Genomic DNA, 22,500 nt, shown 5'->3' with positions numbered 1-22,500 from the left:
AAAGGGAGTGTGGGGAAGAGGTCGGGTCTGTGAGAGCGGAAACCGCGAATATTCCAGTGAAGGATAGTTATACTTTCGTTGATTTAGTGGTAAAGATTGCAGTGCGTGTTGGAGAATTTGAAGGGGAAGGAGCTAGAGGGTGGGATAAGGAATGAGAGGTGGGAGGTGGGGGGGTGTTGTATCAGGAGGGGTATTAGGAGGTGGAGGGTCTGGGGAAGGGGATATTTGTGATATAAGGGATTCACGTGTGTATCCAGGAGGGAGTGGAAGGGATAGAGGGGATGGTGGGAGGGTTAATGTAGGCGGGGCTGGAGTCTGGGGGGATGGGTTTTGTTGGGATGGGGTAGGAGGATAAGAGAAGACTGGTGTCTGAAGAGTAGGGGCAAAGGAAGGTGGAGGTGATTGTTGGGTAGGGGAAGAGGGGGTGGAACGTTTATTCTGTCTGCTGCGGGTAGTGCGGGGAGGGAGAGGGGAAGGTGTTGGGGCTGTAGTAGAGATTGGAGTGTCTGGATTTAGGATGGCAAAAGATTGACTGGGAAAGGTAGGAGGTAAAATGGGGGAAGCTAGATGGAGGGGAGGTAGGTTTAGAAGAGGGTGTAGGAGCTTGGTAAGATAGGGGGAGTGGCAGAGTGAGCGACATTACCGGAGTAGGGAGTAAGAGAAAAACCTCGTCGACGTGCCTCCTGCCTGGCTTCACGTAAAGTGAGTCCAAGTCTGAATCTGAGAGTTATTACCTCACACTCAAATTTGTAGGTGGGGCAGCCTCTATAAAATACATTATGGGGGCCCCCACAGTTGGCACATGTGCGTGATTGTGCAGAGCAGTTTGATCGAGTATGGCCAGGTTGGGCACATAGCGGGCATCTGGCTGTCGAACGGCAGTGTTTGGCTGGGTGTCCTAAACGCCAACAATTTTGGCACTGACGAGGAGGAGGTTGGTATGGTCGGACAGAGAGGGATTCTCCACCTATGTAAACATTAAAGAGAAGGTGCCCATGTCTACGGAAAGTAATTTTGGCAATGTTAGTGGGGTTCTTACGATGACCTCTGGGAGGAATGGAGTAGCATTGTACTGATGTCGCATCATAGTCCGTGAGACAGGCGAGTAAGTCTGACCAATCTTTTTCATAAATTGGGCAATTTGCTGGGGAGATAGAAACAGTTCCGGTGCAAGTATTGAGGGTTGGATGAGGTTCTGCAGGGATGGGATTGCCATATAGATCAGTTAGATTTGCTAATGCTTATAGCTTGGTTTTCAGATGTTACTGTTACGAGACGGGAGTGGTCGGGTCGGCTACGAAAAGAAACTTTGCCTACTTGTTTTTGGAGACATTGCTGGAAGAGAAGTGTGTTGTCAGAGTAGGGAGCTGTGGAAGGGATCACGAAAAATCGGTCCCATTTGGCTGGGCTAAATAGAGTATTTAAGATTCTTGTAGAGGTGGGAGTAGTAGAAGAGCGGGGGCGTGTGGAGGAGGGAGTAGTGTTGAGGGGTGGTAGTGTTATGGGGAGGTGGGCAATAAGGCTGTAAGGTAGTAATAAGGGAGGATGGGGTAGTTGATGAAGAAGGTTGTGGGGGGTAGAGGTGTTGAAGTTGAGCATGTTGGGAGAGTAGAAATGTCTCCTGGGATTTGAGTGTTGATTAGGGTGGATACTGTACTAGTAGGCATTGAGGAGGGGGTAGTTGTTGTAGTATTCGGAGCCGTGGTCAAAGGAGAGCCTGGGGTCGGAGAATCGGGATAGTTTGAATTATTGGGGCTATTTGATGAAGGGGCAAGCCTCATTACCCCTAAAAGTGGAATTACATTTTCATTATTGGCCATGGTAAGCCTGGAGTATGTTGGGGAGAAAAAACAGTAAGAGCTAGGTTAAAGCAGGGGAATACCGTGCACATGGCTCCCTCAGGCCGTTCAGAACTGGAACAAAGTCAGCCTTTCAGCACGGCTCTTACACCTTAGGAAGTGTATAGTAGAAGGGATTGGTGAAGAGACTGAAACGAAAAGTATGAGTGGAAAAAAGACCATGCAAAATTAGTTGAGTCGATTCCCAAGGTTGGGGAGTTCCCCAGCATTGGGTTCCAGTCTCCGCCTCCTAAGCCCCCCCCCCCCCCTACGACAACAACGGGCAAAGGATTGGGGGGGTCATTACTTGGTAGCATTAGCAAATGCTGAAGTTGCACGAAGTATAATCTCTCACACACACACACACACACACACACACACACACACACACACACACACACACACACACACACACACACACACACACACACACACACACGCACACGCACGCACGCACGCACGCACGCACGCACGCACGCACACGTACACACACGCGTGAATAGCATAACCTCAACCACCGACTGCCCACGCCTACTCTACTATTAACATGAGATTCCGAGGACCACCCCTGGACACGCCTGTAAATGACAGTGAGTGACAATGACAATGCAGCTGCAATGAACATCATGCTGAGCCTCCCCCTCTGGTGCCATCCCGCGAGAGAGCTCTTCTGCATTTTATAACAGTCATCAAAAGATAAACATATGGTTTGTTAATTACCTTAATAGATACATTGATGGACTGATATGAAGTTATAAGGTATGTATAAAGATAGATTGATGTAATTAGATATCTAAAAGTTATTGATAAAATAATCTATGGCAAAAGGCAATCGTTCTCCTGTACAAATCACGCAGTTACAAATTTCTTTTTGTAATGAAATAAAGCAATGAAACAACAACAACAACAAATCTGCAACCGCACTCAGAACTTAACGAATATTTAGCTTCCCTCGTGTTCCTACGGTAATTTACAATTCCAGCTTTCCTCATGACATTTATCGTTTATTCTCTCACTCCTTTGGATTAGCAAGGAAACCGCACTATGTTTCCAATCCCTATTCAAGGCTACATTACACCACCACCCTTCCTCGCTGCATTTGAGATCTTCAATTTGACTTCCTCCTCCGTCTCCCTCGCCCCAACAGGAGGCCATCACGTCAGCGCAGACGCAGGGCCCCTTCTTCGTGAACGTCTATACCGCCATCGACACAGTGGATAACGTGAACCCTCTGGTGAGAACGCCTCCTCAGGCTGGGTTTGAATTCGACTGGGAAACAAATCAGTGTACGTAGTAAAATAATACTATGATAAATAATTGACAATAAACACTACATGGGAACATTAAACTCTATCACGAAGACTATAGAAACACTATATACTGTCTTAACGAAGGCTGAAAACTCTTATAATAAAGAAACAAATATTTACTACCGGACACTATAGCAAACATTATCTAAAACTCTAGCAAGTCTAAATATTGTTAAATTTCTGAAATGAAAACGGAAAAGTGTATATGAAGGTAATTTTCCGAAATGATGGTGTTTTTTCTCTGTATATAGATAAATTATATTATTTGAGAATAGAGTATTTATATCTATAAATGGAGTTTTATTCTACCTTTTCTGTGAAGAGTTATTCTCGACAGGGCGAGATAATTTGTTATTGAAAGACTAAAAATAATACTCAATATTGTACAAAATTACGTGGTTATTTTAGTTATAAATAACCACGGATGGCATTTTTAAGTTCAAGCAAGCTAGCTAGCTAGCTAGCTAGCTAGCTAGCTCGCTCGCTCGCTCGCTCTCGCTCTCGCTCTCGCTCTCGCTCTCGCTCTCGCTCTCGCTCTCGCTCTCGCTCTCGCTCTCGCTCTCGCTCTCGCTCTCGCTCTCGCTCTCGCTCTCGCTCTCGCTCTCGCTCTCGCTCTCGCTCTCGCTCTCGCTCTCGCTCTCGCTCTCGCTCTCTCTCTCTCTCTCTCTCTCTCTCTCTCTCTCTCTCTCTCTCTCTCTCTCTCTCTCTCTCTCTCTCTCTCTCTCTCTCTCTCTCTCTCTCTCTCTCTCTCTCTCTCTCTCTCTCCTCATTCTTATCAGTTTCAAAATAGTTATTTTATAGTTATTGCTAATTCTGTTATCCTTACAATAATAATGAATATCTTTACTTTAAGAAATTTAAACAAGTACATTAAACATTTTTATATCAAATCAAGTCAATCGCAAGTTTAATCTTAGTGTTTTTATGACACTTAGCAGGCAAATAAAAGTGCTTTATCATATTATTTTTACTAGTTTTTCAAGTAGCTTATTGCTCTCAAAATACAAATTAAATTTAGCCACTGTTAATAATCACTTATACAGGATTGCACCCACAAATAATTTCATAATTAACAAAAAAAAAAAAAAAAAAAAAACTTCTTTCACACCAATATTCATATTGCTATAAATCATGTATTTTTCATTCCCGTTTTAAATCTTCAACATTCAGCACCTTACCTAGAATATAAATTATTTTTTATACCTAAAAAAAAATTAACAATACCCTTTTTCAATATTCAGTTTTCACTGAAAGAACATATACCGTTTTGGTGAAATAAACTTTCATGCTATTTTCCTAAAATAGGAGACAGGAAAAGAAAAGATTTTAAAATAATCAAGAACTTGTATGGTATTCATCCATGCATATAAATACACACCTCAAGTCACATAGTTTTAGGTTATATTTAGAAAAATGTTATTAATGTTTGGTGTAATAGGAATTCATTGCATAGCACTCATAACAACAATAAGGGCAAAACCTTCTGCTACAAAAAAAATAAAAATAAAAATCTATGAACCAATGGTGAAATCCTTCCGAATTTCCAAAACAAAATTGTTTTTTTGGGAGGAAGATAAGAAAAATTATTCTACCATCTGCTGTAGAGTATATAAATAAATTTTATATAAAACTCATATAACAAAATACATCTAAATACAATATACAGATCTTTCTATATTACATTTCCTTCTTTTTTATATTATCACCTTGATAAAGAAAGCCATTTTTATTCCTATTCTTAAAGTCTGACTAGATACTTTAATCTACACACAAAAACATATATTGCCTTCTTTTCCAATTTAAAACACCTTTTCTTTGTTCCAAACTAAACACAGCTACTAGATTCTAATGCCATGATATACTGTCTATTCAACGGTCTTTGCCATTCATAAATGGATTAACTCATTGTGCAAAAGGAATCTGATATTATAAGCAATAGATTTGAGGATTTGATACTCCTATATACAACACACCATTACCAAACAGGAAAATGTGAGCGTGTTTGATGATGCATGGAACTCCAGTTGCTCTTTTCTTTTTGCAGTTGGACTAAATTGCATAGCAAAATTATATACAAAGAAAAATAAATAGTCACAAAGGGAGAAGTGCTGGTTGGTCACTGACTTCAAGATATCACAGGCAGGCACTCTACTTTGGCCCTCAGAGAGAAATAGGTTGCATAATTAAGGTCTTGGTTGTTTTGCTGGAGCAAGCATGGGAACACAATCATCTTCAACAATAACTTGAAATTGAGTCAGGCCTTGGAATTGAGTCATGACCTATCCTGCAACATACTTCACATAATTATGTAATGCGGAGTTTGCTCAGTATCTCAAAATCATCTGGGATTTCATAAGTATCAGTATGAAAAAAGTCTGTGCTATGTAATAGCATCAAATAACTTTTTTTTTTTCTCTCTCTTATATCCACTATATAACCATATTCATAATAGTTATGAATGATGCACTGTTATTTTTTTTTAATTATAATCAACAATATATACATATGTAAAGGATCTTTGGTGCCTTCTTGCAGATATGCACCTACTGGAAGCACCAGTAATAGTAAACTACTAAAACAAAAGAAAAAAAAAGAAATCCGCACTAGGAATGTACATACACATTTGAAAAAAGGATGCAAACTTGTACTGCAACCAGCTTTACAAATCTATCAATAAAACTTGCAAACTTAAGAAGAAATAAAAAGTTAGACCCAGATGAGCACAAAACCATATTTGCTACATGTCACCCGGCATCATATCTGTTATCACATTGCACACTCTCTGCCAAAGAGATGGGGTATCATGGATCTCAACCTCTGTGCTTTCAAAGTCATCTGCACTCTCAGGAGCCACAAGGAAGTAACTGAGTATCCTTGCACGGCACATAGGGCAGTTGTTTAGCCTCCCACAGCAGGTGTTGCAGACACAGACATGCCGACATGGTAGGAGGGCCCTCGATGTGCGTTTTACCTGGAAAATGGATAATGCAGTTGTGCAAGTTGCCCATGAAGGAAAAAGATCATGAAAAAATGTATACTTAGTGGGTGAGTGGATTGTTGGATGGATGGATGGATGGATGGATGGATGGATGGATGGATGGATGGATGGATGGATGGATGGATGGATGGATGGATGGATGGATGGATGGATGGATGGATGGATGGATGGATGGTTAATTAATGAATGAATAAATGATGGATGGATGGATGGTTAATTAATGAATGAATAAATGATGAATGAATGGATGGATGGGTAATTAATGAATGAATAAATGAAGAGTGAATGGATATACATAGATCTAGAATTATAGAAATGGGGTAAGCACTCCTTGGTGACTTGTGAAGCCATTTTGTAAACTTGTATCTATAATCTAATTCTATCAGCTGCTTGTTAAATATTCTTATATTTACTATCAATGCTCATATCTTCTTTTTCTATTTTCTTGATCATTTTGATTTCTCATCTGAATATTCTTAACCTTTAAAACTGACCTGACACACAACACATGCTTCCTCTATTGGCACTTCATCATCATCCTCTTCTTCTTCTGCTTCTTCTTCTACTTCCTCCATCTCTTCTTTTGCATCCTTATTGGCTGTTGTGGCATTCTCAGCCTCAGAACTACTCTGTTCTGAAGATGGCATTGTTTTCCCCACATTCTCATTTGTTTTGTTACCCTGGGTGTATAAAGCCTGTGAAGAACATAAATATAAGGCTTGAGAGTTGTGAGAAATTTTGCATTATTATTTACCATCAATCATTAATGACAAAATCCCTCTATCAAAAGCATAAGGGCACCTTTTTCATATTTGTAAAACATAACTTCATAATCACCATATGTCATACAATTATCAAAAATAAAACTTTTCCAGCCAATATCACACACTGACAGTTACTACACATTGCAACCAAGAATTGTACCAGGACATTTCTTACCTGGAGTCTGGTGAGCTGCCCTGAATACTGCTTCAGATACTGGTGGAGGATGCAAGTGGGTACTTGGCACTCTGAGTCCTTGATGTGGATGATGCAGATCAGTGCACCCTTTGGGAGAGAAAGTCAGTTAAATACTATTGGGCAATTATAGGTTTTCATTTGCTAAATGTTTTACATGCATGCAGACAGATAGACAGACAGATACAGATGCAAATACTGATACAGAGATAGAACCCATCCTATGCCTCACCACATTTGAAGGATCAACTTCTGCATGAGCATCCTGACGCACAATGCAAACCACAAGGGGATATTTCTTGCGAGGAGGAGACCCCAGCATCAGGTCCTTGGGATTGCCTTTAAACTGGAAGTGCTTGGTATTACCCACAATCTCAGTATCATCCTCTCTGGAAATGTGGGATGATTTTCAGTGAGCGAAGTTATATACAATTCCAGACAGATATGACCGGTACTCTGTGATGAAGGGTGGACAAGCCGATGCCATGCTGCTGGACCAAGTGCCAGCAAATGAGCACCTGAGTAGTTTGACAGAGAGAGAGAGAGAGAGAGAGAGAGAGAGAGAGAGAGAGAGAGAGAGAGAGAGAGAGAGAGAGAGAGAGAGAGAGAGAGAGAGAGAGAGAGAGAGAGGGGGGGGGGGGGGGCAGAGGCAGAGACAGAGGCAGAGGAAGAGACAGACAGACAGAGACAGTGAAACCTGTATTCCAGTAATATGGCCACAGCTAGCCCACCCATTGTAACCATTATTTCTGTAATTTATGTAATAGTCATAATTCTTCCTTCACTGCTGATGCAATGATTTGTATTTTCTCGTCATGGTTTTGTAACAATCTCTAAGATGACTTACCTAAAAAAGAAATATATTGGGGATTCTTAATATTTTGAAACATAATTCCAAGTTATCCTTCTAAAGTTTATTTACATATTTTCTTAACTAATTGGTAATAGCTTAGTTCCTCTAAAAATATCATAAATATTGACAGGGGCACAAGCAGGAATAAGCTACAAAACAAAGTAACTGCAAATCCTAGTTTCACCTGCAAAACTCCTCCACAACATCTGCCTCAACCACAGGCTGCTCAACAATCAGTCTAAGAAACGCAGGCCAAGTGCCATTCAAGAGTGAGTGAAGCTGGTCAGAGGGAACACCCCAGAAACTTCGTCTTACATAGGCCACCTCGCTCCGCACTTTTAACTGGATATCTGTTGATCAAATAATGGTCGTTATTAGTGGCAATAGGACTGGTGTCTATTCTTTTCTCTCTTCTTTCTGTTTCTCTCCCTTTCCAGTTCACTCTCACTCTCATTCTCATTCTCAATCTCTCTCTCCCTCTCCCTCCCTCTCACCCTCTCTCCCTCTCCTTCTCCCTCCCTCTCTCCCTCTCCCTCTCCCTACCTCCCTCCTTCTCTATCTCTATCTCTATCTCTTCATTCTTCACTCTTCTCTTTATCTCTCTTTCCTTCCTCCCTTCCTCTTTCTTTTCTCCTTCTCTCTGTTTTCCTCTCTTCATCACCTGCTATCTCTTCTCTTCTCTTCTCTTCTCTTCTCTTCTCTTCTCTTCTCTTCTCTTCTCTTCTCTTCTCTTCTCTTCTCTCTCTCCTCTCCTCTCCTCTCCTCTCCTCTCCTCTCCTCTCCTCTCTCCTCTCTCCTCTCTCCTCTCTTCTCTCTTCTCTCTTCTCTCTTCTCCATTCCACTCCCACTCCACTCCACTCCACTCTCATGCCCAATCCCACTTCACTCCACCCAACTCTCTCTTCCACTCCACTCCCTCTCCCACTCCACTCTCTCTTAACCACTCCATTCCACTCCCACTCCACTCCACTCCACTCTCATGCCCAATCCCACTTCACTCCACCCAACTCTCTCTTCCACTCCACTCCCTCTCCCACTCCACTCTCTCTTAACCACTCCATTCCACTCCCTCTCCTACTCCACTCCCTTTCCCACTCCTCTCCACTCCACTCCCTCTCCCACTCCACAACCTTTCCCACTCCACTCCCTCCTCCCACTCCACTCCACTCCCTTCCTCCTCCACTCCCCTTCCCACTCCACTCCCTCTCCCACTCAACTCCCTCTCCTACTCCACTCCCTCTCCCACGCCACTCTCAATCCCACTCCACTCCACTCTCTCCCACTCCACTCTCAATCCCACTGCATTCCCAATCCCACTCCACTCTCTCTCCCACTCCACTCTCTCTCCTACTCCACTCCCTCTCCCACTCCACTCCACTCCCACTCTCTCTTTCTCTCCTCCCTTTCCTCCTCCCTCTCTCCTCCACATCATTCCACTCCACTCCACTCCACTCCCTCTCCCACTCTACTCCCTCTCCCACTCCACTCCACTCTCTCCCACTCCACTCTCAATCCCACTGCATTCCCAATCCCACTCCACTCTCTCTCCCACTCCACTCCACTTTCAATCCCACTCCACTCCCTCTCCCACGCCATGCCCTCTCACACTTCACTCCACTCCCTTTCCCATTCCCACTCCACTCCACTCCCTCTCCCACTCCACTCTCAATCCCACTGCATTCCAAATCCCACTCCACTCCCTCTCCCACTCCACTCTCTCTCCTACTCCACTCTCTCTCCCACTCCACTCCCAATCCCACTCCACTCCCTCTCCCACTCCACTCCACTCCCACTCTCTCTTTCTCTCCTCCCTTTCCTCCTCCCTCTCTCCTCCACATCATTCCACTCCACTCCACTCCCTCTCCCACTCTACTCCCTCTCCCACTCCACTCCACTCTCTCTCAACCACTCCACTATACTCTCTCTCAACCACTCCACTTCACTCTCTCTCAACCACTCCACTCCACTCTCTCTCAACCACTCCACTCCACTCTCTCTCAACTACTCCACTCCACTCTCTCTCAACCACTCCACTCCACTCTCTCTCGACCACTCCACTCCACTTTCTCTCAACCACTCCACTCCACTCTCTCTCAACCACTCCACTCCCTCTCCTACTCCACTCCCTTTCCCACTCCACTCCCAATCCTACTCCATTCCACTCCCTATCCCACTTCACTCCACTCCACTCCCTCTCCTACTCCACTAACTTTCCCACTCCACTCTCTCTGCCACTCCACTCCACTCTTTCTCCCACTCCACTCCCTTTCTCACTCCACTCCCAATCCCACTCCACTCCACTCCACTCCCTCTTCCACTCCACTCCCCTCTCCATGCCACTCCCTCTCCCAATCCCACTCCACTCTCAATCCCACTGCATTCCCAATTCCACTCCACTCCCTCTCCCACTCCAGTCCCTCTCCCTCTCTATGCCACTCCCTCTCCCAATCCCACTCCACTCTCAGTCCCACTGCATTCCCAATCCCACTACACTCCCTCCCCCACTCCACTCCCAATCCCACTCCACTCCACTCCCTTACCCACTCCACTCCACTCTCTCTCCCACTCCACTTCCTCTCCTACTCCACTCCCTCTCCCACTCACTCCCAATCCTACTCCACTCCCTTTCCCACTCCACTCCACTCCCTCTCCCACACCACTCCATTTACTCTCACACTTCACTCCACTCCCTCTACCATTCCCACTCCACTCTACTTTCTCTCCACTCCCACTCTCTCTCTTTCTCCCCTCCTTCCCCTATTCCCTTTCTCCTCCACATCACGCCATTATTTCCCTTTCCCACATTCAACAAGACCTACCATTATACGAGGCTGCAGAAGGGTCCTGAATCTCTATGGAAAAGGGAACTGACACCTTCTGCACGGCCACCTGCGCTACAGGAGGCTGTGCCACGTGGGTCACTGAGGTGCCTATGAAGTCCTCTCCTTGCAGCCTTAGGTAGGGAATAAGAATTGCAAATAAAAAAATAATAATAATAAAACAAAAGAGAAGAATGTGGATGTGAAGAATTTGCAAATGAGAATACGAAGGGAAAAAAATGGAAATTAATAGGAAGGTTAGGTTATCAATGAATAAAAATATGATGAATTGCAAATAAGAATGCAGAGGCAAAAGAGAATATGAATAGGAAGAATGGGTTATTATAATATTCTAAAATTTAGTTTTAATTCATCTTTAGAAGCAGTGTCAGAGAAAGAAATGTAAACCATCAGTATCCAAACCTTACTCATATTTAACAACAATAACAAAATTCTCAATTACAATTATATAAAGGCTTACCTTAGAATAAAAACAACCATACACACAAAGCATATGATGACCCCCAAGGCGGAGCAAAGATTGGAGATCTCGGCGGCAGACATCAATGCAGCTGTCAGTACTGCTACCATTGTTTTGCAGCTGAGCCAAACATGTGTCTAACACAAGTGTGCCTGAAAACTATTAAAAAAAAAAAAAGTGTCATTCTTCTTATGTTACATATCAATGAAGAAGATATGAAGAGAAACAGAAAGTGCAGATATTTATTCTACAATAAATACATATATATAACATAAAGACCTAATCATAATCAACCTTCTATCCTTCTCTGCTTTCTATAGGTTGATGTTACCACTCACTGTCTATTTTCCTAGCAATACTCTTCACCTCCTAAATACTGATGTAACCACTCTCTCTCCTATATATGTTAATGTTACCACCATTTGACTTCATACTTTTAGCATATACTAATGTAATGCCTACCCATCTTCTTTTTTTTACACATATTCAATAAACTATGTTTCATAAACTATATATGTATATTTGTCAAAACTTCTGCTTCTGAATGATAATATTCAATGGTAATAAAAGAATAGCTGATAAAATATAAGAAACAATAATTTAATCATCACAATAAATCACTGCTGTTCGATGTCATTTCAGTATTCTGCATTCAAGTATTTAGTATTTTGTGATCTGTAGTCAATATTCACTGTTTAGTAAGTACTTGATTTGCCCCAGGCAAATCAAGAGTTACATACATTCTAAACCCACAATATCCCAATAATACCTCATATCTTCTACAACTATCAATTGTAATGTTATTATTGTTGCCTCATCTGGACTAAAACCTATGTACATGGACACCAGACATCAGATATATATAAGGGAGGGGGAGGGGGGGGAGGGGGGATGGGGGGAGGTGGGGAGGGAGGGAGGGAGGGAGGGAGGGAGGGAGGGAGGGAGGGAGGGAGGGCGGGAGGGCGGGAGGGCGGGAGGGCGGGAGGGCGGGAGGGAGGGAGGGAGGGAGGGAGGGAGGGAGGGAGGGAGGGAGGGAGGGAGGGAGGGAGGGAGGGAGGGAGGGAGGGAGGGAGGGAGGGAGGGAGGGAGGGAGGGAGGGAGGGAGGGGGGAGAGAGAGAGAGAGAGAGAGAGAGAGAGAGAGAGAGAGAGAGAGAGAGAGAGAGAGAGAGAGAGAGAGAGAGAGAGAGAGAGAGAGAGAGAGAGAGAGAGAGAGAGATAGATATACATATAGATAATCAAATAGATAGATGCACAGATAGATATATAGACAGTGGGATATATAGAACAGACAGGTATAGCTATAGAGAGAGATACATACGTGTGTATCCATAACTATCTATATGCAAGTATATCCGAAATACATAATACCCAGTATATATTCCTCCAATATACATATCCAACATATAGTTCTAATTCTTAAACTTTATTACTTTCGACATTATGTTATAACATTTTTATACCTTCGAGCTAACGAAAATATATAATATAAGCATATCTAATATACCTTACATCTAACATATCCAACATATTAACTATCCATTATGCATTCCTCTAACATTAATATGTAACAAATGATTTACCAGAAACTCAAGAACATCGAGAGAAAAAGGGAAAAAAATTAAGACTGAACGATTCCAAACCTCAAAATTTTCCTTGACAGCTGGAGTATAAATATAAGAAGTACACCACTTGTAAATAAGAATCGAAATCTAATAATTCAAGATTAGAACCTATGACAGACACATCGCATCGAATTGCCATATATACCATTTACATAAAAACTTGATCGTTCAAGAATTATATTCAGTTTAGTTATTTTATTTTATTAGATTATTAACAATAACTAAAATACCTCAAATTCAAAAGAATCAGATTACACATGAAGACTCTTTAAGCGATCGTCTTTTGATTATTTTGAATGTTTCGTCATTGTCGGTTTCTTTTCTTATAGGATCATCGGTTCTCATGTCGTCTGCGTCGGTGAAGAGGTCTCGTGAATTAACTTAATTCATGCTTTGTTCTATGAATAGCATCGTTCCATGATTATTAGAGTGATTGCTGTTATGCTTCAGTTATTCTGTTTACGTTTTCTTTAGTCCCTCATTCTTTTTACTCCTTTTCTTTTTGTGTCTGTGGTCATTCTGTTTATCATTTTGTTGGTCCTGTGTTTCAAATTATCCTTCAGTCTCGCTTGCTGTTTCTCTGTCATTTGATAAATTTCACTGTTGAATGTCCAGTAATACAGTCGATTTCCTAGTTTTCATAATGGACATAGTGATGCATCCTTTGCTTGTTATTACTTCTTTCATAAACAGAAGATACTTATTCTTTGTCATGAGTTCAAAGATTTAAAGATATCAGGTAATGCATAATCTCTAGCGATTGCATTGTTGCAGGCATAACTGCTACTATCACTGTCATATGTTTATTATTTTCTAATGAATATTATACCTCTAATATATTGCATTATATGTAGTCAGTTACATAAATTTTCTTCTTATTTTTGTGAAGGTGTCATACACAAGGCTGGTTAAGGTAAAATTTATCATTGTGAAATAAGGATAAAAAAAGTGATATAAGCTTACATAGCAAGACATTTTCATTCTCAACTTCTGAGCCATTTGCTTCTTATATAATGGGCTAATTTTCAGTTATCATAGTAGAGTTTCAACTATCTCATGCAAGCATGACATTACATAATTGCCTCTTTGTTAATATATTGTATAAAACAGTATCAGCGCAGAGTGTGATGAATTCAATATTTTATGAAGATATAGATAAAAATGTGTAAGATACATGTCTTGCTTTAAGGTGAGTGTGTGTGTGTGTGTGTGTGTGTGTGTGTGTGTGTGTGTGTGTGTGTGTGTGTGTGTGTGTGTGTGTGTGTGTGTGTGTGTGTGTGTGTGTGTGTGTGTGTATGTGTGTGTGTGTGTGTGTGTGTGAAAATGTCTTGCTAAATATATATATATATATATATATATATATATATATATATATAGAATGTGTTCTGGAAATTTTTAGATATATTTCTATAGACCAGTGGTTCTCAGTTGGTGGTCCTTGGACCACTAGGGGTCCATGGTGATTTTTTGCATGGTCTGCAGTTTGGTAATATACATGACTAGCCATTCTATTTTATTCCTGTCTACTGCAGTATAATGGTCAAGGTAATTCAGGAATTTATGTTTGTAAGGAAAATATTTAGAATATAAATTCTAGCTCCTCAAAATTCTGTTTGGAGGAAATACTTTTCAAACCAAAATCTTAGTGAATGCTTACTTTATCCACACTCAGAAATGGAATGGTCCGCTATATTCTTTTAATTGGGCTGGTGGCCCATGACCTGAAACGACTTGATAACCACTTTTATAGACTGTTTGATCATGAACACAATTACAAAATTCTGATTCCCAAATTCTTTTTACAGAGACCAGTAATCAGCATTCATGGCAGTGGGTGCACCATGTCCACACCTCCACATAATAGACAAATCATACAGTGCTCGCATCATTGCTGAAAAGAAAGAGGTAAATCACCTTCGCATGGGAAAGAGGTGGGATGCATTTGGCTGAGTGGTTTGGGTGCTAAAGTTGGACTCATTCGTATGTTGAGATGCTTTTCGAGTCCCCAGCACTTTGGAGAACAGGAGCGTTTGTTACATACATGAAGGAATGGCTGGAGGATTTTTGTCATTTCCTTAGGGAACAGCAAACTTTTTTATAGAGATGATATTTGCTTTTGATGAGATGGGAGTGACTCGAGCATCTTTGATTCTGTTATTTGATATCACAGTCTATTGCAGTAATTTGCTGTGTTTTCACTGAATGTTCTGTGTTCATATTGAATGCAATAAATATGCCTATAGCTTGTGTTTATGTATTATGCAAAGGGGCAAATATGTCATTTAGGAAAGTTGTTTTAAACACTGTAGATAAATTTGTTTATATATGTATTTGTGCCTTCATGTGTGTGTTTGTGTATATATATTGACAAATGTACGTTACATTGTTGTAAAAGGTATTTTAGTTACATGTGTAGGTGTAATTTTGAATAAGCTTTAAGCTAAGTATTTGAAATTTGTAATTGAGGGATCATTCTGAAGTAGAAATTAAGAACAGATATTCAAAAACCAGCTTTATATTGAGATGTAAATAATACATTTATCGAAGTAGAAAACATCATACTGACATGTCTGTACCAAGTTAAGAGAGGTTGAAAAATTTATGACATTACTTTGTCAAGTGGGAAGAGCAAATGATTGAAATTATTAATAAAATTATAAATCATTTAGTAGCTTGCAGTTTAGTTGTTAGATCACATTACTTTAGCTGACCTTTGTAAATTCATTATTTACATATCGGCTTTTGTCGCTCACAGGGTTCACAAGTAAATCAACTTTTTCTCATAATGTCTGTGACTATGTTTTGTAAGGATTGATGACAATTGGGAATTGTAGTGGGAATTTTCCATATTTTGAAAATATTTTGAATAATTTGTAAGTTTTTTTTTATATCTCTCTCAGGCTCTTTATTTTGATATGTAATTTTCATGAATTTTTGGAGCCTGTTTTCACTCTCTCCATTTTGATAAGCATTATGTCAAGGAAGATTCCTGTTGTTTATCTTCTCTTATTGTTTTCCCATCTTATGTCTACTATTGAGAAAATTAATTGGAAAATTAGTAAAGAAGAGAGAAAGAAAAAAAAGTAATTAAAAGAGAGAAAGAGTATCAAAAGGAAATAGAACAGGACAGAGACAGGAATTTAAAAAGGGAAAAGCAAGTGATATGAAAATAACTCATCAGTTGGTCAGTCTGCAATATGAATGTGTAGTATGTGGTGTAAAGTAGCATTTGTGTCACCACAGAACTAGTTGCAATTATTACCTGTAGTTGCAGCAGAAAAAATATTGTTGCCTTGTTTTAGTGTCTTAGTTGAGGTACAGAATTTACAAAGCTTTAGGTCACAGTTTTGCTAGATCTCCATTACAGTTATACGGGTAAAATGTAAAGTAAAAAAAGTGTATATGTATGTATATATATATATATATATATATATATATATATATATATATATATATATATATATATATATATATATATATATATATATATTTATATTTATATATATATATATATATATTTATATATATAGATATATTTCAGACTAAAGATGATAAATGAGTTTAGTAAATTCCTTTTTAAAAAATTCTTTGCGTAATGGAGGTTTGGTCCCAAATATTAACCCAAGCATAGAGAAGGAGAAATATATCAACATCAGTGAACCTAATGGCCTCACCTCCTCCTCCCTCCTTCATTCTCCCTCCTTCATCCTCTTACATCCTTCCTCTCACCACTTCCTTTTCCTCCTTTAAACCTTCTCTCCTTCGTCACCCTTGGCTGTACTACCTCCTCTTCCTGCCATCTTTCTTCCTCCTTTGTCTTATCACCTCTTAATCCCACCTTCCATCCTCCCTCACATCCACCTCCCCTATTTACCTCCCACCCTTTCCCTACCACCATCCTTGTCCCACCTTTTGTTATTCCTTCCTCATCTTGCTACCCCTACCCTCATCCCTACTCCCCTCCCCTCTCCCTATCCCAACTGTCTCCCTACCCACCTTCTTTCACCTGCCCTCCCCCCACCCCTTACCTCTTTCCTCACCCACCCACTCACCCCACGGCACCTCAGGGCACATGCGAGTGGTGCGGCGCGGGCGGGACGAGCCTGTGGCTGTGCCTGTACTCAGGCTGCATGCGCATCGGGTGCGGGGAGGCCCATGCCGACCACTCCTCCTGGCACAACAACCAGTTCCCGTCTCACTGTATCACCCTTAACCTCACCAACCACCGCGCCTGGTGCTACATGTGCGAGATGGAGGTAAGCCCGAAGTGGAGCAGCAGATTTGACAAAAAAATATGGCTGGTCCTATTACCTGCTGATTTATACTACCTGTGTTTGTTTTATTTAATTAGATATATAATTTTTTCTCTTCTTTTCTCCCTTTAGTTTTTGAGTCTTGAATTTTGTATGTTTTAGGAAACCTAACTGATTTTTCCATACACAGTTGTGCATACTCACGTCTGGACAGACTTGATTTATGTAAGCTCAGGTCATGAAAGTTAAACTTAGCCTTGCAAAAAAAATACTTATTAGTTAAAAATAGACAAAGTTCTAAAAAAAAAAAAAAAAAAAAGATAGACAAATAATTTTTTTCGTGATAATTATAATTATGAGAACTAATTTTCATTTACAAGTTTTTTTCTTTCTTTCTTGCTTCAGTATCCTTCAGATAGGTTGATTTATTTAATTTGTGATTAGAACATAGAAGAAAAATGTAAAGACATGCCTTGATTTTATTTATTTAGTGCATTTTCTCTTATATCCTGCATCCCTTTCATTTATGTTCTTTCTCTCTCCCCTCTTTCCTTCAACAAGGAGTTGGGATTTAGAAACTAAGAAGAAGAAGATAGAGTAGGTGCTGTAGCTCTTCACTTGTGTGTTTGAGTTCCTCCTGTTCTTTGTATTCATAAGGGACAGAAAATGGCACTGTTAAATGTTCTTGTAACTTATGTGAGTAGCTGAACACACAGAAGTTGTCTGCTTGTAGTGTGAACAGCAAACATACATGGAGAACAGCATGCATCTTGTAATTAGTGTTCCAAGCATGTTGATTCATGCTTTACTCTGCATGCTGCACACATTATGCTCTGAGTCAGATACAGTTACCCAGTGATTATTAGGGTAAAGGAGACTATGAGTTGATTGACTATCTGTTTCATCTATATTTTCTAGAACGGTACCAGATTTTATTGTCCCTGGTGCATATTTGTTGTAAAACATGTTACAGTAATGAAAAAATTATATACCTGTTAGTCATGATGCACAAGTGATTAGACATTGTATGTTTATTACTTTCTGTTAACCCAGAGATGACAGATACATGAACTGTCCACTATGGTTTTGTTAACTAATTTTGTTTACATAGAGATGGTTTCTTATGCTTAGTCACCAAGGATTCAGGAACTAGGCCTGCCAAACTCATCTGTTTAGCCCATTCCTTGATTTTTTTGTGCTATGTTATCATTTTTAATATTATTTTAACTTTATTGCCATTGATAATAGTAATAAAAAGAAAACTTTCTTTCACAAAGATTTGATGTAAAGGGTAAATAGTGAGGTTAGGTAGGCTTTACAGTTGCCTTCTTTATGATATAAGTTCTTGCAGAGCCATGTAAACAAAATCAGAAAATAAATGGGGACAGTGCTTGACTTAATGATTAATATGGGGATACACTTTTTTTTAACTCCCCTTTCTTCATCTTAACAGTTTCATTGTTATCTTTTATTACATGAGGTAGGTCTCATTTAGATATCTTTCTTTCAGTGCATGTCTTCCTTTTCTTGTATTAATTTCCTGCCTAATTTTTCTCTCAAGTCTATCTTATCATCATCCTCTTCTATTTCTTCCTCATTTTCCCTCTTCTCATAAACACATTCCACATTTCCCCTCTCTCTTCCCCCTCCTTCCTAATCCATCACATCTAAACCATCTTACCTTAATTTCCTGTCTCTTTTCTGTGTTTAGTCTGTTTTATCCTCCAGCTCTTCTTCCTCTTTCTCTCTCATCTCATAAACTCATTTCTCATCTCTGCCCCACAGGTAACAGCATCAGTGAAAGCCAGCCTCAGCATCCCCCCAGGTCAGCAACAGCACTTGGGGGGTCCCATCAGCGCCCCAGGGGTCAGTCTGGCACAGCCTATCACGCCAGGAGAATCAAGCGCAGAGGAAGAAGAAGAGGAAGATGAGGAGGATGGAGAGGATGTGAAAGCTAGAGGTAAGAAGTGGGGAGGAAGGAGAATAAGGAGGCAGATAAGGGAGAGAATTTGAAGGAGCAAGAAATGGGGATGAAGAGGGAAAAGAGTAGAAAGTGATTGGGTAATATGTAAAGAGTAGGGATGAAGAGAAGGGGAATAAGGATGTGAAACCCAGAAATAAGGAGTGGACAAGAAGAGGGGAAGGGGGAAAAAGAGGAGGGAGTGGGGAGGATGTGAAAGTTGGATGTAATGAATGGGGAAGAAGGGCAGGAGAAAGAGATGTCAGATGCAATGGCCAGAAGCAAAGAATATGGAAGTCATGGAGCAGGAGAATTTGGATAATCATAAGGAGTAGGATTATGTCATGAGACACACATTGAATAGAAAATATATATCTTCATATATCAAAATACACTCAGTCTATGTTATGACAAAGAAAATGTTTATAAACATACCCTCATACACAGGACTTGTTGGGCTGCGGAACCTGGGTCTGACATGCTACATGAACGCAGCACTGCAAGCCCTAAGCAACTCCATGCCCCTCGCACATTTCATGATTGAGTGCCCAGCCTTCTTGAGAACAGACCGCAAGACACCTGGTCTTGCGCGACCTTTCCAGAGGCTAATGCTAGAGATGTGGCACAGGAAGAGACCCAGCTTTGTCACACCCTCGGTTCTGTACCATGGCTTCAAGCAGGTGCGTACAAGAGCTTTAGCTTCAAGATGGGTGGGATGGGGTGATTTCTTTTTCTTCTTTATTGTTTTCTTTTTTCTTTTCTTTTTTTCTTCATTTTTATACTCTTTTTCTCTTAATGTATTTTTTAGTTCAGCTTTGTAATTTGCTTAGTGTTTTTCAGGCTTGTTTTTTTTTCATTAAACTACAAAGTGTGACCTTAGATTATATATAATAAAACCAAGTTAAAAAACTGTTACATAAATATTGTTGGAAGTACAGTTACTCTAAACTACTACTTATTGATATTTTTTGAGATGTTGCTAAGAAATCTTTCAGTAACTATTCATAATTCAAAATTACCACATGACTTCAGATTACACCCAGGATTCCATTTTTTATTTTCCATTCTACATTCAGATTGTTTTCAAAATAAGTTTTATTGCTACTTTTTCTCATATATTTTATAAATATTCAATCATGAAGTACCAGTGCAAATATACAGTGTTAAGGGACCTATCCCCCCTATCAAAAGTTATTACTTGCAAGTAAGGGTATTGGGAGGTGCCACCCCCATATGTGCAGCCAGTTAAACCAAAAAGGCACCTGAAGCTGGTCTTCAGCTCCAGCAATGGGAGTGATGATTAGTCACTGTGGTGTTAGTGAGCAAGGTTTGGGAAAAGAAAGTTGATGTTACATCAGAAGTGGATGGTGCTGCAGTTGATATGATGGTCAAGATCATATAGTATATATGATAAAGCATGAGATGTTTAGGTAAAGGAAACGGCTGCTCATGGAGAGAAGTCTGGTACAGATGCAAAAAAGGAGGGGTGCCATGCATTTGGTGCTTGGCATTCCTCTGCCTTGCCTCGTTTCTCATGTTTTCCTCCTTGGCAAGTTTAACAGCTTCCATTTCATTCTTTCTTCTTGCCTTACACATTGTTCTGGCAGAAAATGAATGAAGCAGAAATTAATGATGGCTTTGCAGAGTTGAATGATAAGAGAACAGACAACACAAGGATGTATATTTTTGCTCTGATGTCTGAGGCAAATCTGGCTCTGTACTATTCCTAGTGGTTGCCAGATGTATGGAAACACATAATTAAAATATTCCTACATATTAATAGAAAAAGTTTAAAAAACACTGATACAATTAAAACTATTATTGAAGTAGGATGAGTGAAAAGGATGTTTATCCTCTTCCCTCATCAGTTTAGTTTTATTCTAAACTCTAGCATTCAGAAGGGCTATGATAGACAGTGTTGCTGAGCACTATAACCTATTTTTTTCTTTTCTCACTCTCCATATGTACCCTGGTGTAAGTTCCCCTTCAAAATAAGGCTTTAAAAATCACAACTAGCTAAGTATTCTTATTTCATGTTCAGCTCTACCCAATGTTCCGAGGCTTCACACAACAAGATTCTCAGGAGTTTCTACGCTACTTCATGGACCAGCTTCACGAGGAGCTCCGCGAACCTGTGCATTCCTCACATGAAGACGAGGAGAGTGAAATGGAAGGTGAGTTATCAGGAGGCATTAGCCAGGAGAGAAAAAAGGAAGAAATTAATACATTTCTGAAAATTCTAAATTAGGAGGGCTTTGTTTGGATATTGTGGTTGGATTACTTGATATTTATCTCGGTTACAGGGGATTCCTGTTATTCACTTTTGATATGGACCAGAATAAGACAACAAATAACAGTTCGAGTAATAGGGGTACACACTATCCCATAGGAACACATTATAAAAGGGTGTAATGTGAACTGAGACCATAATATCTAGTGGTTTGCTCAAGCATATAGTCTAAAAATGATACTTAAAAGAGTAATGTCTGCATTTTTATCTAAGAAAAGTTAAGGAAAACAAGAAGGGCAAATATTGGAGTAATTATTGCTCACACCAGATGGGTTGGAAAAGGGGCAGCTGGCATGTGGCAGAGGAGACAGGAGTGAGGGTCAGGCTGTGGATCATCACCTTTCACATCAGTGATTGCATCAGTCTTTTTCACCCAGGTTTCTAGGCAAAGGAATCCAGAATGGATGAGGATCACGCATTCTATTTTTTTTGTGACGGATCAATCACTGAATGTCAGTTGTGCATTTGCCACTTATATTCCTTTTTATTTTTCTGTCATAACATCCCATTATTCAGTAATGTGTCTAGGAGGTATATCAACATTAATGCTCAGGAGCGGCATCAGCATTTTTTCATAGTGGTTTTTGGTATTTTTTCGTTTCTTATTAGTTTCCTTTGTGTTAACAGACATGTATTAAATGTGATTAATGATTCATCCATAAAACATCAGTGATAAAAGAGTAAAAGAATGAATAACAGGGTAATAAATAATGGGGATTCCTTGCATTTAGTTATTTTTTATCATCTATTGTTATGTAAACTGAAGATAAGTAGTTATCAGTAAACAAAACCACCACCAAAGACCTCAAAGTAATATTCCCCTGTACTTCTCACTTTCAAGCAGATGACGAAGACCTCTCATCTGCCAGTCTATCAGAGCGAGAGGAGTCGCAGTCAGAGGCCGAGTACGAGACTTGTGACTCTGGGGTCTCGGAACAGTCATCAGCCTCGTCTAGCCAACATCGCAGCAAGAGAAAAAAAAGGCAACATGGTGTAGATGTTGAAGCAGGCATGAGTCATAGAAGCAGTAATCGGTATGTTTTTTTTCTTTTTTTTCTTTCTTTCTTTCTTTCTTTCTAATCTTACTTTTCTCCCCCCCCCCCCCCCCATATATTTGT

At 40.2% G+C, this 22,500-nt stretch overlaps 3 protein-coding genes across 7 annotated transcripts in view; 2 read left to right on the top strand and 1 right to left on the bottom strand.

Moving 5' to 3' along the window:
* The window catches only part of LOC125027523, an 11,415-nt gene extending 7,893 nt beyond the window's left edge, over positions 1-3,522 (top strand). Inside the window, exon 8 of the mRNA XM_047616608.1 lies at positions 2,986-3,522. Within this exon, the coding sequence (XP_047472564.1) occupies positions 2,986-3,132 (147 nt within the window). The 3' untranslated portion in view covers positions 3,133-3,522. The remainder of the gene's footprint in view (positions 1-2,985) is intronic.
* Positions 3,523-4,120: 598 nt separating this feature from the next.
* LOC125027161 (cell growth regulator with RING finger domain protein 1-like) lies at positions 4,121-12,916 on the bottom strand. The gene is made up of 8 exons (XM_047616045.1): positions 12,898-12,916; positions 11,257-11,415; positions 10,776-10,909; positions 8,141-8,306; positions 7,336-7,492; positions 7,086-7,193; positions 6,641-6,841; positions 4,121-6,119 (listed from the first exon to the last, which is right to left on the bottom strand). The coding sequence occupies exons 2-8, from the start codon at positions 11,364-11,366 to the stop codon at positions 5,886-5,888; spliced, it is 1,110 nt and encodes a 369-aa protein (XP_047472001.1). The 5' UTR covers positions 11,367-11,415; positions 12,898-12,916; the 3' UTR covers positions 4,121-5,885.
* A 295-nt stretch (positions 12,917-13,211) lies between these two features.
* Positions 13,212-22,500, top strand: part of LOC125027387 (ubiquitin carboxyl-terminal hydrolase 20-like) — a 15,957-nt gene continuing 6,668 nt past the window's right edge. For 3 of the 5 annotated variants that reach the window (XM_047616448.1, XM_047616447.1, XM_047616445.1), the window contains exons 1-7: positions 13,212-13,245; positions 14,685-14,784; positions 16,947-17,135; positions 18,918-19,092; positions 19,540-19,772; positions 21,134-21,266; positions 22,224-22,416. In XM_047616448.1, coding sequence (XP_047472404.1) covers positions 14,704-14,784; positions 16,947-17,135; positions 18,918-19,092; positions 19,540-19,772; positions 21,134-21,266; positions 22,224-22,416 — 1,004 coding nt within the window. In that variant the 5' untranslated portion in view covers positions 13,212-13,245; positions 14,685-14,703. The remainder of the gene's footprint in view (positions 13,246-14,684; positions 14,785-16,946; positions 17,136-18,917; positions 19,093-19,539; positions 19,773-21,133; positions 21,267-22,223; positions 22,417-22,500) is intronic. The other 2 variants (XM_047616446.1, XM_047616449.1) reach the window with 2 other exon arrangements.

The sequence above is a fragment of the Penaeus chinensis genome, chromosome 7, assembly GCF_019202785.1.
Source record: "Penaeus chinensis breed Huanghai No. 1 chromosome 7, ASM1920278v2, whole genome shotgun sequence".
Lineage (NCBI taxonomy): Eukaryota > Metazoa > Arthropoda > Malacostraca > Decapoda > Penaeidae > Penaeus > Penaeus chinensis.
Note: the sequence above shows the minus strand (reverse complement) of the source record. Positions and strands in the feature narration are given on the sequence as shown.